The sequence below is a fragment of the Trachemys scripta genome, chromosome 10, assembly GCF_013100865.1.
Source record: "Trachemys scripta elegans isolate TJP31775 chromosome 10, CAS_Tse_1.0, whole genome shotgun sequence".
NCBI classification, from domain to species: Eukaryota; Metazoa; Chordata; order Testudines; family Emydidae; genus Trachemys; species Trachemys scripta.
The window spans coordinates 72,992,433-73,011,131 of record NC_048307.1 but is presented as its reverse complement, the minus strand read 5'-3'; the positions used below and the strand labels follow the sequence as shown (position 1 = coordinate 73,011,131).

Below are 18,699 nucleotides of genomic sequence, written 5' to 3'. Positions count from 1 at the left end.
GCTTCTGTTGCTTATTCCCCACCTGAAATTCTCAAGGGATCCATTACTGGCAGCCTGCAGATGAAATGGCCTGTAGAAGAGGGGAGTAGTTTCTTTTAATTTACAGATGAAGCAGTGTTGCTTCTCTTGCCCCCCTGCTTTTTTTTCTCTTCTCTCCCTGGCTGCCTGTTCCCAGGTTAGTGGAAGAGGAGCACAGCTAGTCCCTTAACCTTCCCTACTGTAAGTAGTTTAAATCTGAGAGCTTGGGCATTTTAATGGTGACTCTGAAGGCCCTGGGATTTATTGTTCTCTTAAAGCCGACTATTAATTCTAAAAATAATCCTTGTAAGAATGTAGCTTTTAATAAAAATTGCCCATAAACTTATATAATTAAGGAAGTGGTTTTTCTATTCTTCTAAAACTTGCTCACCAGGCATATTGTGGGTTATCTCTGCTCTTGCTAACTCCTGCTGTCTGCTTACTCCTTCTACCTGCACTTGTTCAACATGTCTCTTGATAACAAATACGCATGTTGCATACACTAGGGAACAGGTGAGGTGAAACTGGAAAACGTTTTAACTCTTCAGAAACACTCCCTTAACCCACTCTGCCTGTGTTCGCAGACCTGTGGGCCCGTGTTGAATTATACCACCTTCTGTAAGCTTCAATTTACCATTCCTAGAAATACTACGTTTTGTGCCTCTAAAAGTGGTAATTCCTGAGGCATGAGGCACATTGCTTCCTGGAACACTGTGATATCCTACATGTGAGTATCCGTGATGAACGGATCTCTCTGTGTCAGGGTTTATTTCAGGCTGTAGGATTGTGCCCAGGTGTATAATCCTGAATGTGCTGCCATGCAGTTTATAAACTGCTATGGCAGCAGGACAAGCTGTAATATTAGGGATGTTTGGAAGTGCTGGTTAGTAAACAAGAGAAATGCTACACAGCATAAGATGTCCGCTGCTTAGGAAGACGTCCAGATTTAGAAGTGCTGCTAATGTCTAATGCCAGGGGCACTTGGAGAAGATGGGAGAAATGTGGGCATTAGAAAAAATGTATCTTACTGGTCAACATTTCCTATCAGAATCATTATCTCCAGAAAAGGCAACTCAAGCATCAGCAGGTGACGGGGGAATGAGGGAGAATGGAATCATCTGATATACATGAGACCAATATAAGGCAAAACCCTCATTTAAAATCGTATAGCCTGGCTTTCCGAAGGTCCTGGGCACCTGCAGCTCCTATTGACTTCAATGGATATTCTGTACCTCAGAAAACCAGGCCATTACCCCCAATTTTTAGTCCATGACAAGGCACTTACATCTGGATACTTTTCTGAAATGAAACCAGAGAGAACATCTGTCTCCCAGGGTAACACGGAAGGCCTGGAGGTGAGCTGCAGCAGTGTGGTTTTGTTGGTGGAGCTGCTCTTTTGGGTCTCCGGTAAGAAGTTCTGTGCTCTTGTGGGAGCCGGTCTTGTGTTTGAATCCTGTTGCCTACTGATGTGTGGAGAGATGTGTGCACGCACAGTAGGCTTAGAACATACTTGTTACTATGTTGGTATAAAATGATCCATATAGGGCTGCAGATACCCAAAGGCCTTTACAAATATAGAGCAAACCCCATTCCCGGCCCTGGAGTGCATATTGTCGAAGGCCCTGATCCTGTAACAGACTGTATGTGCTTAACTAACCATGTGAGTCCTCCCCTTGACTTCAGGGAGGCCGTTCAAATACAAATATCCTGTAGGTTTTGTGTTTCAAAGCGCTGTTTTCTCCTTCCACCCCTCCGCTTTTGCCTTAATGTTAGATTGTTTATGGCAATGCTGAGAGATGCGGGGGATGGGGGTGGAAGATTATTGGCAGTTATAGGAACTGGTAGAGGGAAGATCCAAGAGATTTGAGGTCCCATTTACAAACCCGGTTGCAACACGTGACTGCCTGTGGGTATTAGTCTAGATGAGTAGTGGTGCCTTCACTTGCCCAATACCCACGTGGAAATGCAGGTAGTTCATACAATATTATTGTGTTACAATAGTGCCTAGAGGCCCCACTGAGAGAGGGCCATATTATACAAAAATACAGTTGACAGGTGCAATGAGTGAAGGTGCATCTGTTGTTCCATGTTATAACATTTGAACCCTATGTATCTTGGGTAGTTCACCAAATTACTTGAGCACCCGCTTGAATCTGTGCTCATCCTTTAGAAATAAGACTTTCACTTTGCTTTAACCAAAGATTTCTGACTTCAAGGGATGGTTAGGAAGAGGGGCTACCACAAGGCCACGAAGGGAGGCACAAAGGTATACGTTACTGTGTTGTGTAGTTCAACAGTATTCTTGCTGTAGGCTTGATGGCCAGCAAAGTACTCAGATTGATTTACTTGCTTTCGGGATGTTTTTCTTCCCGCTACATCTTACAGTGCTGGTGAAGTTGTGTAGTTGGTTTTGTGTCGCACAGTAAGTCTTGGCTTTGGTATAGTGGGGGACACACTTTTCAAAGTCCCGTTCATGTCACTCCTTGTCTTCTTGTAAACTTGACAGGAGGAGTCTCCTGATGCAACTAGGATTTAATGATGCTGCCTGAATTGTTGTTACCCCAGAATGCAAAGCAGTGGCAGGTTCTGATACCTAGTGTGAGGCTGATGTCTGCCTCCAGGCACAAGTGAATTACATCCATACGCTAACTCTCTTAGGAATCATTTTAATTTCACTTGCAACCTGAGCCTGTTTTTCCTCCCCTTAGAGCCATTCAAGTACATGGCATTTGTGGCTCTGTGTTGTTGGGTGCGCTCTGGCTCTCACTGTGACTTACTAATCCTATTTAACAAATCCTTTTAGTTGTTTACATGTGATACACTACATCAGTGGTTTTCAACCTTTTTTTCATTCGCGGACCCATAACAAATTTCAAATGGAGGTGTAGACCCCTTTGGAAATCTTAGACATAGTCTGTCGACCCCCAGGGGTCCGTGAACCATAGGTTGAAAACCATTGCACTGCATCATTGAGGCATCTCCTTAAAGATATTATTGTTGCATCCTTCCTGTCTCCCTTTGGAGGAGCAGGAAAGTGACTGGGTGAAAACAATGCTGCCCGCTGCATTGACCTAGTTCAGGGGTCAGCCACTTTTCAGAAGTGGTGTGCCAAGTCGTCTTTTATTCACTCTAATTTAAGGTTTTGCATGCCAGTAATATATTTTAACGTTTTTAGAAGGTCTCTTTCTATAAGTCTATAATATATAACTAAACTATTGTTGTATGTAAAGTAAATAAGGTTTTAAAAATGTTTAAGAAGCTTCATTTAAAATTAAATTTAAAATGCAGAGCCCCCCCGGACCGGTGGCCAGGACCCGGGCAGTGTGAGTGCCACTGAAAATCAGCTCACGTGCCGCCTTTGGCACACCTGCTATAGATTGCCTACTGCTAACCTTGTTTCTCTCAAAAATATTAATCAGAAGCAAATCGAAGTAGGAAGCCCATCAAGAAGTGCCAGTGCGGGGCTTAAGCTCCTCAGGTAAAAGATGCTCTACAATGGCAGTGTGTTAACTTCCACCCTTCTGCAACAACATTGTAAATTATTTGACCTACTGTGGTTAAGCCCGCACCAGATTTGTAACAACAATAGCCAGAGATAAGTTCTACTTCTACTACAGAAATGATTCTGTAGATAAATGAAGCAAAGTACAAATGAACTCTCTGGCTTTTGCTGCTGTGAGCTCAGTGATATTTGCGCAGTGAACAACTCTGACTTTTATAATAAAAGTGCCTGCTTCTTGGGACAGAATGTTTTCCAAGGTCTTGGAAAGATAAGAATTGAGTGTTCCAACACGCATATTAAACTTGCATTGCATATGTTAATGTAACCAGGAACAAACTGACTTTTCTGCTCAAAGAAGGGCTAGAGACTTTATTTAAAACAAGGAAACAAAACACAACCCAAACTCTCCTTTTACCTCTGAAAGCCAAATGGAATTTTTCTCCCCTCCTAGTTGTCTTGCTCTGCCCCATTTTTCAACATTAACCTTGTCATAGTATCAAGTTCTCTTGTGATTCATGGAATGTGGAGGTCTTATTGAATGCTACCTTGGAAAAGTAATCACTGAATGAGTTCGGGGGAGGGAGGAGAGCAAGGAATGCATAGTAGGATGCATTGCAGGAGTGAATTGTTCCCAGTTTGGAGTTTAGTATGAGAATTTTGAACAGTTTGTTTTCCAAGTGAATGAGCGATATTAATATGTTGTTTCCATAATGGATGAGCATTGTTATTGAGGAAAAAAATAAAATGTATGGTATTGCTTTTCAAAGTATATTTCCAGATACTACAGAACATCAAATTGAGGCTTTTGCCATGCCCGATTAAACCAAACATATGAACAATCACTAGCAAGTATTAGTAAATAAACAATTTGCAAATGGATACTGTTCCCCCTCAGCTAATCATACTTGTTTTCTAATTGATTATGCACACCTTGATTTTCCATAGCATTGGCTGGCCTCTTTTCTAAATCTAAATAATACTTCTTAGCTCTTACACCAGTGTAGCACTTTTCATCTGTAGATCTCTGAGCCCTTTACAAAGGGAAGGTAAAATAATACTGCTAATCTGATACTTTTAGTTATTGGCGTATAAAATGTAACTAAAAATGCTGAACAACCATAAAAAGAGGAATTTGGAATGAAATGCCTTTTCACTTTCAAAATAATGTCATAGTTTTAAAAAAGCATTACTGTTTGGCAGTGTTTTAATGAAGGAAGTGAAACAACAAAATAAAGAACTCTCCTTGTAGAAGTCTTCTGGGCATGACCACCTCTCCTCTCCACAATCCCAACCTAGCTGCAAATATCCAACCAATGTCTAAAGAACCCCAGGCCTTGTGAATGTGGTTTATGAATGACTCCAGTATAAACTGACCCTATGCTGACATTGCCTCTGGATCAGGGTCCAGCTGGGAGTTAAAACATACAGCACAGTACAACTGCGGTGACTTTTGTAAACTTAACCCCAGTGAAACCAATTTAATGATCTGTTGGGAATGGGGTCTTTTTCTGTGTACACGACTCCTCTTGCTGTTCGCTGAAAAGGGCAGTTCTCCACCCTTGGGAGAAGAGAGCAGTGCAGCTAGGACTGGCTTGCCGCATATATTATTGAATTTGGAGAAGATTTTGGCACAGATCGGCCTCACGGTGATGCTTTTTTTCCATTTTGATGCTTTTTCTGTTTTAGGTGATGCTGATGGCAGCGCTGCTAAAACACTTTAATTCTATGATGTTTACCCCTTAGCTCCTGATGGAATGGAAGAGGGGTATATTTGGCTAGGGTATAGCTTGTTTAACATCAGGTGGTTGTTGTGGGAAAGTATCAACGTGTGGGGGAAAAATGATCTGTAGTATGTAAAATTTCTACTAGCTGCCTCAGTGTTTAGTTGTTTGAGCTGTTGTGCAACCCAGTATGTAATCTGAGATTCAGTTGGAGTTTTTTGTTGCATCATTAGACCTCCTCTTTCATTATTGGTTTAGGAACATTATATAGATCTCCTAATTAATGTAATTATGTTAAAATACTACGTCCCCTCGGTGACATGTTGTTTTGAGCAGTGAAGCAATTTAATTCCAAGGTTGCCTACTTGGTGTTCAGTTTGGCAAATCTGATCAGATCAGCTCGAGACTTTAGGATCAGGGTTCTGTTTCCACCCCTCTGCTCGAGACTTTAGGCAAGTCACTTCACTTCACCTTTCCGTGTCTCCATTTCCCTTCTTAAAGTTTGTCTGTTTAATCTGTAAACTCTGTGACATAGGGACTCTTACTATATATAGGCAAAGTGTCTAGCACAATGCGGCCTCACTCTTGGTTGGAGCCTCTAGGCATAGAAATGATAATTTGAGGGGGTGGGGAATTTGCTCTTTGAGGTTAAGAATCTCATATCCATATAAAATATAAACTCTATCACTGAGGCAGTGTTTATTTCCTTGTTTTATCCTGTACAATTGAATCCATTTTAATGAATAGCTGATATGGCTAAACTTTTGTTCCATACTCATCGCTGTGGTATCTGATTTTTTTAATTTTATATTTCCCTTCCTTCCCACATATTTTCTGTGTGTGTGACCGATTTTGTTGTTTTGTGGAAAAGTCAAGTTAAATAAATGAGTTCTAATTTAATTACTTCTATGACCCCAATTACTGCCATATTTGAGCACCTCGCAATCTGTAATGTGTTTTTTTTCACAACACCCCTGTGAGGTAGGGAAGTGCTACTATCCCCATTTTGCAAATGGGAACTGAGACACAGAGAGACTCTGTCCTGGTCTACACTGAAAAGTTACATCCGCGTAGCTACATCTCTCAGAGGTGAGAAAACCTTGCACCCCTGAGAGACGTAGGTAAACCGACCTAACCTTTGGCGTAGACTGTACTAGCTGGCCATCTAGCTACTGCCTCTCGGGGAGGTGGGTTAACTACAGCTATGGGAGAACCTCTCTAGCTTCTGTAGTAAGTGTCTACACTGAAATGCTACAGTGGTGTAGCTGCTCTAACCACTGGACCATCTGTTCTGTGAATTTTGCATTTAGTTCTGAAGGAGGTGAGATTCTTGGTCATTCTGCCATCCCCAGGAGACAGTTCTGCAGTCATAGGCCAGCTGCTGAGAAAGCGCAATTCTCTGTGCTTGCTACCCTCATCATTCTAGCTAGCTGTTCCACTGGAATATAGCTGCTGGCAGGTCATGGTTATATAGATGGAGGTGTAGAGCCTTGCGTACCTAGGACAACCCATCTAGAAATACTGGGGACAAAACAAAATTGGGATTGAAATGTTCCCCTTAAGAAGCTAACACAGAGAAAAGGGCATGAAGGTGATGGGCTCTAAACGCCCTGGATTGCAGGGCAGGTGGGCTGCTGTATTATGGTCCATTTTGGAGTTTTCTCCAGGGTCAGCTGCTTCTTTCCTAGGAATAATGAGTTGCAATAGGTTTAGGTTCTGTTTACATTTACTTCTCTGCTCTGAAAAATACCACATCCAGTAGCAACAAAATCCTCTTGCCCAAGGACACCTGCTTATAGGAGTAAATCCATTCAAAGAAGGCATGGTATTTGCTTTTCCCAAAGCGTTGTGCACTTGAAACTTTGCCTCTTGCAAGACCACTTGTGAATACGTGCTCACAAGCTAGGGAGAGAAACCCATCCTTTTAGGATGGAGCACAGGGTTTACATGTGTAAAATAAGCATTGAGATGCTCCATCAACAGCGCCTCAGCCTGTGGGTTAGTAACGACGGTGTTCCTGTAGTGCTCAGCTTGCTGTTCTTTGCACTTCCTGCACATTTCCTGGTCTGCGGGTGAGGGTTTATTTTGGGCTCTGGCCCATGTTAACAGAGGGGATAACTTGTTTAGATTATAGTCCGAATGTCATCATAGAAAAGACATCATCCTTTGTGTCTTGTACTAACAGACAGAGGCTGTGCCTCTTGGAAGGGAAACGCTAACACACAGAAGGAGGATCCATGGTGTCCCTCTTTTGAGGAGAGGGTTGAAGGCTCGAATCATCATAGCCACTTGATGTTGCTTGGAATTATTTGCCTAAAAAAAAAAATACAGTTCTTTGGCTGGAGATGGAAACTGAGTCTGTATGAAGCTTATAATATTAGTGCACATCATCAATCAGTATTTTTAAAATCCATAAAAAGTTCTCTGTTCAAAATTCTCATACTAAACTCCAAACTGGGAACAATTCACTCCTGCAATGCATCCTACTATGCATTCCTTGCTCTCCTCCCTCCCCCAAACTCATTCAGCGATTACTCTTACTGTCCCCCAAATACACTAGAATATGGTGATACAGACCCTGAGATGGTTCTCCAAGAGCTTACTTTTTTTAACAAACAAAAATATTAATAATACTCATGTAGTATGAAGGTTGTGACACATTCCAGTAAAAGCAAGGACTGAGTCTCTGGGCTCAATCCTGCTCTCATTAATATATATTTCTGAATATTCTGGTTGTGCACAGAAATTGGGCCACATTTCTAATTCTGTCTAAACAGTGGGACAGACTTCCAAAAGCCTTCCACGAGCTGGTTTTATCTTCTGAAGGACCAGTACAAACTGAAGAGGATATTCTGTAACCAGAAAGGCTATGCATATATGTGATGGTGGTGTATAAATATGTGCATGCAAATTCAGCCATCAGAGAAGGGGGCAAAAAAATCTGTTCAAAATCTTGTAGACGGGACAGCAGTTTGGGGATGTAGTGAGGGCAGGCAACATTTTCATTGGTTTAATTTGATACTAAATTGTAAAGTGGGGGTGGTTGTGGTTTTTGAAGGGAGTCATTGCTGTGGGAGTGGCCTCATTTGGGTGTCTTGGTTATTATGAGGTCCCAGCTGCAACAAACAGTTCAAAATAATTAATTGTTTATCTTGTAGCTCATTGGTGCCCAGATTTTGTGCTCCATTTGGATTTGTTGAAAGCTTAATTATTACAATTACAAACAGATTCTGAGATACCTGTCAAAACCATTGAAGCTTACAAAGCGGAAAATACATAACGTTTTTCAAAGGGAAAAAAACTCCTTATTTTAAAAAAAGAAATAACTTTAAAAATGTGGCTTCTGGCTTTGTTAATGTTTGTTTCATTTGGGTTTTTTTGTTTTGTTTTAACTGAAAGATAGGCAAGCCTATGGTTCAGCTTACTTGACTCTTTAGGGGAAATCAACAGGACACCTGTAAATCAGAATAGGTGCTTCCTTGTCACTGGTTGGTTTTTTCTCTTTGCCCTGAAATTGTTTTTAAGCTTTTTTTTTTTTTTTTTTTTTTAAACAGAGTATAAGTCACTTTTCTTAAGACAGTACTAAACTACATTGTTGTTCACTTGTAAAGGCAATGTATGATGTCTCATTCTAAGCAGTCAGGCTTTGGGGGACACACTCCCACATTTCAGCACATGGTGGCAATTACATTTTTAACTCACAATCCTCCCAAAGTGCAGATCTAATCCTGGCACTGGAAGTGTATCTTTAAAATTGTGCAAATTCCCATGACCGCCCCCCAAACCTCAATCTCTTTAGTAATTCACCAGTGATATGGGCAGAGTGTTCTCCAATCTTCTCAACATGAAAGGTTGCATTTAGACTTGACTGACAGAATGATCTGCCATCCAATGATCATATTTTGCCAGATGGGACAAAGATATTTCTCAGATCAGAAGTAGACTGTTTAGGTGATTAGCTGGTGGCAAATTTGTGACTTCTGTTTAACACTGTTTATTTCATTTTTACTAACACCACCATCACCTTGCTTGTCTGTTCAACTGTGTGTTCTGTCTCACACATAGATTGTAAGCCAGGGATTGGCAATCTTTGGCACGTGGCCCGTCGGGGAAAGCCCCTGGTGGGCCGGGCCGGTTTGTTTACCTGCAGCGTCCGCAGCTTCCACCGATCGCAGCTCCCACTGGCCGCAGTTCACCGCTCCAGGCCAATAGGGGCTGTGGGAAGTGGTGGCTAGCACGTCCCTCGGCCCGCGCTGCTTCCCGCAGCCCCCATTGGCCTGGAGCGGCGACCCGCGGCCAATGGGAGCCGTGATCAGCCGAACCTGTGGACGCTGCAAGTAAACAAACCGGCCTGGCCTGCCAGGGGCTTTCCCTGATGGGCCATGTGCCAAAGGTTGCCGATCCCTGTTGCAAGCTCTCTGGGGCCATGACTGTCTTCTCTGATACTTATCCAGGGTCTAGCACAATAGGATCCTGATTGGGGTTCCTATGCAACCCTAATATAATTCACAGAGGGCTGTATGAGCCACTCTTGAAGACCTCTCTAAATAGTATGCCAATCCAAAAGCTTAAGGAAAAATCCTCTTTATGTTGGCTTAGGCTATTTGCCAAGATAGTAATCACAGTTAGTTTCATAGACGCTTTGACTATCTCAGATTTCCTCATTCTTCTGTGTTATACATCACTGTAGGTGCTGTAAAATACCACAGTGCTGAGATATCAAGGTGAACAGCCTCCAAGAAACACTTTAGATAGTAACCAGTGGTCAGTTAATACCTAATTGTGTTCACATGCATTAAACTGGTGATTCTGAAGGTGAATACGATTTGTTCAGTTCAGCATTGCAACTGTCTTATTGCTATATAATTTATCCTTCTTTGCTTGGCTTCTGTGTCTTTCACTGTGAAATCCTTTTGAGTATAATTCATGCTTTTTGAACATATGGGCAAAGTTCACCTGTTGTGTCACTGAATTGACCTCATTTGGACATCACACAAGGAATGAACATGACGCACTGGTTTTATATCTTAGCTTCTTGTTTTTGTAACTTCTGGATACCTAAGTTTGTCCTTTCTCTGACCACAAGTGAAAGTTAGTTTCAAATTCTTACTGCAGTGTCTTATAGATATTCTTTCCACGTCACACAACTACTCAACAATTTAACATGATTGACAGCATCTGTTCTTAAGAGAATCACAGGACTGGTCTAGTAGAAGGTGTTGCAGGTCAAAATCCAGGGGCATTGTCAGAGCTGTGTGGGTGTTCCAGAGTTGCTTTATTATTTTTGGGCTTTGAGAAGATAACAGCTGAAAATCCACTGGATGGAATGTAGATTTTCTTTATTTTGACAAAGGAACGGCTTTTTACATCCAGTGCTGTGGCATTACAATTTGAGTGAATTTTTAGCATCATGTGAGAGAATTTCAGTGTGGCTAAACCCTCTGCATGTCATATTGGGAAAACTTCACCCTGAGTGATAGTCGTTTTGTTGTGTGATCTGATACAGCCTATCTTGCAGACACCGTCCTTTTTGAACCAAATGAGTATTAAGATGTGTGTTTCTTTATCTAGCAGGCTCTGCAAGCGAGCACCAGATAGAAATGCACAGTACTAGAAGTAACAATGTTAGAGGATTAATTTCCACTTTAATGTCTATTGTATTGTCAACCAGGAGGGAAATTATTTCAAGGGTGGATTTCAGATTTTTTTAAGCTCTCTTTGTGAACCATCTGGGTTTGCCAACAAAGAAACATGGAAAGAGGCATACATTCTCTACAAGAGCTGGTTGAAAACTTTTGAATTTTGGAATTTCAATTACATTTTGAAAAAAGAAGACACTTTTTAAAAACAGCTCTATTCTCTACCATTGTTCCCCGAGTATCAGTTATTTCCCATGGGTAGTAAAATGATACCATTTTCTATACAATAGAACCTTGCTAAACTGCACAAAAAGTCTCCTGACCTCTCAGCAAAGACTCAATAAGCGACTGCATTGCAACTTTTGCTATTAATAGGTTTTCATTCATTTAATGAAATGTTCTACTGTGCAACATTATAATTAAAGCCATACTATATTTGTGAGAATAGATGAACAAGGTATATTTTGTGATGTGTGTCTTTGCTTTTTGCATTCTGTGTTCACTTGCCAATTCACACAGGGTAAAGAGTTTCCCAGTCACTAATTCTACCACTGTCATTTTACTGATCATAAATGCACTTTTAATCCTGAGCCCACTAAAGAATATTGTTTCAGTGTGAGGGAGGGCAGCTATCTCTCTCTGCTTATAAATGCCTTCCTGGCCAGGAGAGAACAAAGATCGATGCTCCCCTTCCTTGGATAGCAGGAGACGACCTGTTGAGCTTTCTAGTTTCAGTTGACTTGTATGTACACAGGAACTTTTCCTGCTGTGGTGACCAAGTGATGGTCTGAGGTGCTGACTTTGTTTTAACTAATAAAATCTCCCACAGAACATTAATAAACGGAACCACTAACTGTACTTTCTCTTCTCTCACCATTCTGAGTTGTATGTTAAGAACCCAACTTCCCTATTTTGTTAAACTGTCCTCTTTCCATGTGCACTTAGTGGGACAGATTAATCCCTTTGGGTGCAGTATGGGAAGCAAGTTGTACCCTGGAGCAGGGGATTTGCCTATGGAAGGGTATGCAGGAGTATGCTTTACATTCTAGCTGGGAATCCACAGAACCCTGATAGAGGAGGCTTCTCAGGGCTTCTTCCAGCTGGGCTGGCTCTCCTCTGCCCCTTCTGCGCTGGTCATTCTTTACTCAGTTCCCTGGAGAGTGGATCTTGCCAGCATGTGCTTGTGCTCCTGCTCCAGATGGATTTCCACCTGAAACGAGTTTATTTAACCTTTGTAGGAGTTCCATTTAGAACAAGATGTATCTTTCACTTCAATATAATTGAACCATCTATGGAAAGGGGGGCTTTGCCATCCTCATCTGCATGTCACTTGGAGGAGGAAAGGGTAAGAGAGCTGTTAGTTCACTCCCACCTTCAGAATGTTACTACTTTTTGAAATGTGAAGCTCCACAGGTTAATGGAGACTTCCATCCTCCCTCCTGGACCAATCACTGGCTTGTATTCAAATTAACTGCTTGTCCCACTTCAACTGTTTTCTGTCTCTCACTTTTGTATACGTAATTCTAAAGGTCCCTCTATGCCAGTGGTGCGTCAAATGATTCCAATTTTCTCTTTTCCAGGACCCGTATATTGCTTTCTGCTGCGATTCTCTGTGCTTGACTTGGAGGTCTTGAAAGAAGCTGCACGCTGCTGCATGCAGTTACAGTAAGGTTAAACACTTTTTATTGATCAATGATGAATAGAAGTAGTTGAGATTACATGTTCTTGTGATGTTCTCTCTCAAACTTTTCTGCTGATACCCCAGGAAGATACTGATATCAAAGCACATTTCTTAAATTGGTTTAACAGATTTATTTTGTTACAATTAATTTTTTTCAATTGACTGGAAGTAGAAGTCAAACAACATAACTATCACATTGAAGAACAACAAAACAGGTACAGAGATTTCATAAAGTTATTGGAACAGAATGCAATACCAGCATTATCCGTGGAGTATGGTGTGTTAATTATCTGTCTCACTGTTAAGCTCACCGAGTTCCCCATTTGACACAGTGTGAAATGCATTTCTCTCCCTTTCTCTCTTTCTTGGAGGTGGGGAATTTAGCTCTGTCCCTGTAGATTTGCCATTTCCCCTGCTATTTTACAAGACCCCACATTCCAGGGGTCGTTTGAGATAATCAGCTGGACGTGAGTTCCCCGTGTGACATTGTGGCCAAAAGAGCTAATGCAGTACTACGATGCATAAATAGGGGAATTTGAAGTAGAAGTAGAGAGGTTATTTCACCTCCTATTTGGCATTGGTGCAACTGCTACTGGAATCCTGTGTCCATTTGTGCCCAAAGTTTAAGAAGGATGTTGGTCAGTTGGAGAGGGTTCAGAGAAGAACCACAAGAATAATTAAAGGACTAGAAAACATGCCTTATATTGGTAGACTCAAGGACCTCAATCTATTTATCTTAACAAAGAGGAGGTTAGGGGGTGACTTTTTTACAGTGTACAAGTATCTACCTTGGAACAAATATTTAATGATGGACTTTTCAGTCTAGCAGAGAAGGTATAAGATGATCCAATGGATGGAAGTTGACGTTAGATAAATTCAGATTGGAAATAAGGTGTAAACTTTCAACAATGAGAGTAAGGAACCATTGTAACAATTTACGTAGGGGCTTGGTGAATTCTCCGTTACTAACAAATTTTAAATCAAGATTTAGAAAAACATCCCAAGATCTGCTCTAGGAATTATTTTAAGGAAATCCTATGGCTTGTGTTATACAGGAGGTCAGGTTAGATTGTCACAGTGGTCCATTCTGGCCTAAGAATTTATGAAGCAAAGACTGGATGAGCCATACGATGGCTTTTCTATTGTACCTTTGATAGTAGGAGAGGAAGCCTAGCAGCTTGTGAAATTCCCTTCTTGTGCTTGGTGGTTTCTCTGCAACAGCACAAACAGCTATGGTGTCAACTGGATCCATCTTCTAAACTTCAGCAGACCCCCCCACTCCCCCGTAACATACCTCTCTCTTAAAGAGGTCACATTAAGAAGCTTTCAGTTTAATTCCATGTTTCTATAATTGTTGCAGTACTCCCCTTACATTCTCCATGTGTTCGTCAAAGGTACTGCTGTAAGCATGTAAAACATACCTCACCCTAAAGTCTACAAAGCACTCGTCCATACACCCTAGACGTCAGCAAGTGCATTTGTTAAACCGAAGGGGATTCTAACCTGTTCATACAGGCCCCGTGGGGTAATGAAGGGCATGATGTGATGGCTTTGTTCAGCCATGAAACTTTGATGGTGGGCCTTCCCTTGATCCAAAATGAAGAACTGGATTTACCTCTTAATCCAGTCAGAACATCATGGATTTGAGGGATGAGTTCTGTCTATGATTTTTCCATTCAATTCCCAATAGTCAGTGCAGAATCTTAGACTACCATCCTTTTTCTGGACACGTACCACTGATGGATAGGATGACTGATTTTGTAACACAGCCCCTGTTTAGGAGCTCTTGTAGATATTCCTTTACCTCTTTATATAGTGGATGAGGCACTGAGATGTAAGTCTTCTGTATGGGTTGCTGGTAATGTCCTCCTGCAGGCTAGAGATCTATTCCATGTCTCTCATCTTTGGAAAAAGCTTTGGGCTCCTCTTTCAATATCTGCTGGGGCATTTTCCTTCACATCTCTGACAGATGGCTCAGGTTCGCTATTGGTTTGAACAGATCTGTCATCTCTTCTGCTTAGAGACTGTTCTCTTTCCTGGTATGGCCATCTCTTTTTAAACACTGATACCACCTGGAAAGGTTTTATCCGTTTAATATCCATCCACCTAAATTTCAGATTTAATTTACAGTAAACTTCCCAGCACAGTTCATCCTTTCAGCGTTACGTCATGTTTTGAAGGGTTACTCACAGGGATATTTATCCGGCAAGGTGATCCTTTAGGTATTTTGGCTAGTGTGTCTCATGTCCAAATCCTCAGGCCATTGAACAGCAGTGTCGGACTCAAATATTGCTGTTCAGCTTTCAGTATCCAGGCCTGTAAGAAGCCAACATGCTGCATTAGTGGCCGTTCCTTTGGGGATAACGTACCCCTTTCTCCCCACTTTAAGCATTCACATTTTGTCAGAATTGCTTATGTCTGATGAAGTTCACAAGAGTTGCTACTTTGGCCGTGCCCAAATGAAGAAATAGCTTTATTAACAATACACAACATCTAAGTGCTGGTGCCTCATCAGGTAAATTGCAGCAGTGGTATTCGAGGAGATAGGCAATAACATCGTGGCCAGTGATTGAGTTCTCCAGCACAGGAACAGTTAAGATGTTGTCATCTTTGCTTAATTGGAACTGGACTTCAATCCATCCTTCATAAGGGATTTGAGTTCCATTGGCAGCTTTAAGATCAAGCCCATCTTCTATTTTCAGTAACTCTTCAAGCTTCCTATGGCGTGTCCTTGGGCGATTATCTTCCACCCACTGGCTCAAGAAGACCATGCACACTTGTGTCTCAGTGTCTCATAGTTTTCGCTTTATTGAGGAAACACCACACCAAACATCTCTTTCCAATTGAGTTAGTCACTCTGGTTTGCTGTTCGGGCATTAGATGGCATACATGAGTCACTCCTGGTAAATCAGACACAGAGCTGTCAGCTTTGTCTCTGCTATCTTGTGATTTTCCTGCCTGATGCTGAAGCTGACTTTGGGACTCTGAAGTTCCACCAAGCACTCCTGGTTTTGTTGGGTGACCCCTCTGCCAGTCCCTCAAGTGATCCTCCCTGCACGGCATCCCGACTGGTAGTGTTCTCCACTCTCACATCTGAAACAATGGTTATAAGTACTGTCTCTGCCAGATTGCCTGCAGCTCTCACACACTTTCTCTTTTCTGGCATTACCTGTCTGCAGGTGTCCTCGTCCAGTATCAATCACTGCTTTTATCTTGTGTCTAGACAGCTTGTCTTAATATGTTAATTTTGGCTTTCATTTATTTAATTTAATCAATACAGGCCTTTAGTTCCCTAGCTTCATCAGTGGGTTACCTTTAGAGATCTCTTTTCCCATAGATGGAGGTGCTGCTTCCCCCTCCAGCCCTTGTTGTGTAGGCACTGGTTTCACAGAAGTACGTGTTACTGCCTTAGTATGGGTTCCTCAGTTTGTTTTCTTTTACCTCCTCACTTTCAGCACTGTTGGTTTCTCTCATAAGGTCTCATCTGCATCCTGGTTATCTTTTAAAAATAGGGTGGTATTGCTATTCATGTTATTTTGAGATCCTGTCAGGACTGGGTGGAGGAACATGCATGTGTGAGGAGACGATCGTACCTTTAGGTTAGAGTCAGCTTTCAGTGTTCTGTCTACGAAATCCTGCAGTCACTCTTTTAGCTCTTGTGCTGCTCTTGAGAGCTGCTGGTAAAGTTCAGTTGTATTTTTTTCCCTCATAATAGGACTGTAGAGTCTTCGTTTTGGCAAGTTCAGATCAGTTTTCCCCTTCTGAGGTTCAGTTCTGGGAATTCTGCTCTGACTAGAGCCTCAATGATCTATCTTCTCTTCAGTGTATTACTTTTGAATCCCACTTTCAGTCTTCCAGAATTGAATGCAGAATGCCAGAATACTAAAACTTAATCTATCCTTTTAGATGGGGGTTGCCAATCTGTCCTGCTATTTTAATTTTTTTATTTTAAACTGGTTCTATTTTCTGGAGTGGGGATGACCACACTTTTGCAAGGTTTGGATTTAATTTCCTTCTTGCTTTCCCGAAACTGTATTTCAAGCAACTGTCATTTTTTCAGCATACTATTTCTGAATTGCCTCTAGTTTAGGAGCTTCAGATTGCTCTCTTTGCTGTAGCAATGAGTTGTAAAATCTTCTCTGAGCCCCAGTAATGTAGACAATCCCTGCTCTCCCAACTCTTCACTATAAGTGGCTTGTTATAAGTTTGACTAAAGCCAAATGGCTTTTTGATGCAGTTTTACTGCTGTCTTTCCCAGGAATATCCAGTCACAGGCTTCTCTTAAATGCTCATCTTTTAGCTGGTATAAGAGTCCTCCTGCCCCCATAACAATGTTCTCTAACTCTCTCCCAATGGTAGTGCTTGCAAACAGTTTTCCCCTCTGCTTCCCGGGAAAACTTTGTGGACAGTCACTTTTCTGCTTCCATTATCTTCTGGCAGATTTTTCTGGAACAGACTGCAGTAGCTTCTAGGTAGATCCATCTCTCAGAGAGGTTAGTTCACTGCAGTTCAGCCTCTCCTGCTTGTGCTTGCCAAATGTTGCAGTCCCAGGCCAGGGATGGGTTTAAGATTGAGGTTTTATTAAACAATATATAAAAAAAGCAAGCAAAGACAGCCTGCATAAGCCTCATACCAGCTTAGTTTCACCAGAACCTAACAACCACCTCCTTGCTTCCCCACTATGTTTCCTTGTACCCCGTCAACAGTGCTTCAAACCCATAAAGGGACAGAGCAGAGGTAAATTAACCCTGTCATTCCCCTCTGACTGCTACACAACCATAGCACCTTCCAATCAGGATGTCACACGTACCTGTCCTATATCGTGATGGAGGTAACCGGTCATAATTGCTGCTGTACATCAGCAGAATTGGCTCAATAGCTTTATTCAGGCTAACTCTTGCTAATAGTTCTGGTCAACAAAGAGTCCTGCATCCATATGTCAGGGTTATATGTCCTGCCACCCAGTTATAGTACCCAAACTAGAGACAGTCATAAAAGCCGTAGTAATTATTTTGCCTAAAGAAAGAGTAGAGAAATGATAAGATTTTTGCAGTCCTGGTAAGCATGACGAACCAATGTCTTCCAGAATACTGTGCTTTCAGTTGCACTGATTATTTTGGTCTGGACCTTTTCCCTCCTTTCTCCCTTAGGGGAGCCCTATACAGTTGAGGGAGGTGACTGAGTTCCTTCAGCCAGCTGTTAACATCTTGTAACGCAGAGTGTTAGTGCACTACCTCCAATGTTCTGCTGGGAGTGCTGACAGATGGAATACACCCATTTTCTCAGACAGAGCTTGAATTTGCAAAACCTGCTTAGCCCTGTGCAGAGGCCGAGAGAGCCTTGCTTGGAAAGAGGATCTCTCAAGCACTTCTTAAACTCTGCCAGAAGAGAAAGAGCCCTCCCCCTCAAACTTATCATTTTCTACTACTCTGTCTAGCCTGTTTACTGTGTGCAGTGTCTCAGATTTTCCATGGACCTACCCAAGAAAACTAGCGCTTTGGACACAGCATATGTAACAACTTTTTGGCCCAAATCATTTGGCACAACTGAACGTTAGCACCAGCTGAATGGATTAATCATAATCTGCGGTTAGTCTGCAAAGACTAGCATTTACTATTGTAATTATTTTGATTTAACTTTTCTTTTGCACAGTTGAGGAACTGGGGAACTATATATCTTTTAACCCTTGACAGCATGTAGAGTAGGAAATGAATCCTTATTTGGCTGTACTAGAAATGACACCTAATTGAACAGGGAAAAAAAAAATGAAGATATGTATGGCTAAAAACCTTGCTTCATGGTTCATCCTGAACCCCAACCAACCTAACGAATCCTTGCACATACGAAGGAGAATGGCTGTCTTTATCATATAAACCAATCAGAGAAACAATATGGAAAGGATGAGACTAAATCACCTGTGAATACCCAATAGTTTTGTATTCATGAGGAAGAAATATCAGATCTGTTTCAGATGCTAATATAGTGAACTCCTTGAGGTGCTTTAGAAGATTATTTTTTCTGGGGCATAACAAGCCTGGATTTTGTGCACTGTTCATTGTTCTGAAGCATCTGTGACTCTCGTCCCGAGAGAGTGACTCAGCAAGGGAGTAATGTGGCTTCCTTATATGGGAAGGTGGA

The 18,699-nt window shown here is 41.7% G+C and overlaps 1 protein-coding gene across 5 annotated transcripts in view; it reads left to right on the top strand.

The window, feature by feature from the left end:
- The window catches only part of AKAP13 (A-kinase anchoring protein 13), a 339,157-nt gene that overhangs the window by 51,007 nt on the left and 269,451 nt on the right, over positions 1-18,699 (top strand). The window contains exon 3 of one of the 5 annotated variants that reach the window (XM_034783689.1): positions 12,461-12,545. The exons of 3 other annotated variants lie outside the window; for them this stretch is intronic. In XM_034783689.1, the coding sequence (XP_034639580.1) occupies positions 12,535-12,545 (11 nt within the window). In that variant the 5' untranslated portion in view covers positions 12,461-12,534. Of the gene's footprint in view, positions 1-12,460; positions 12,551-18,699 lie in introns of all 5 variants that reach the window. One more of the 5 variants, XM_034783691.1, reaches the window with a different exon arrangement.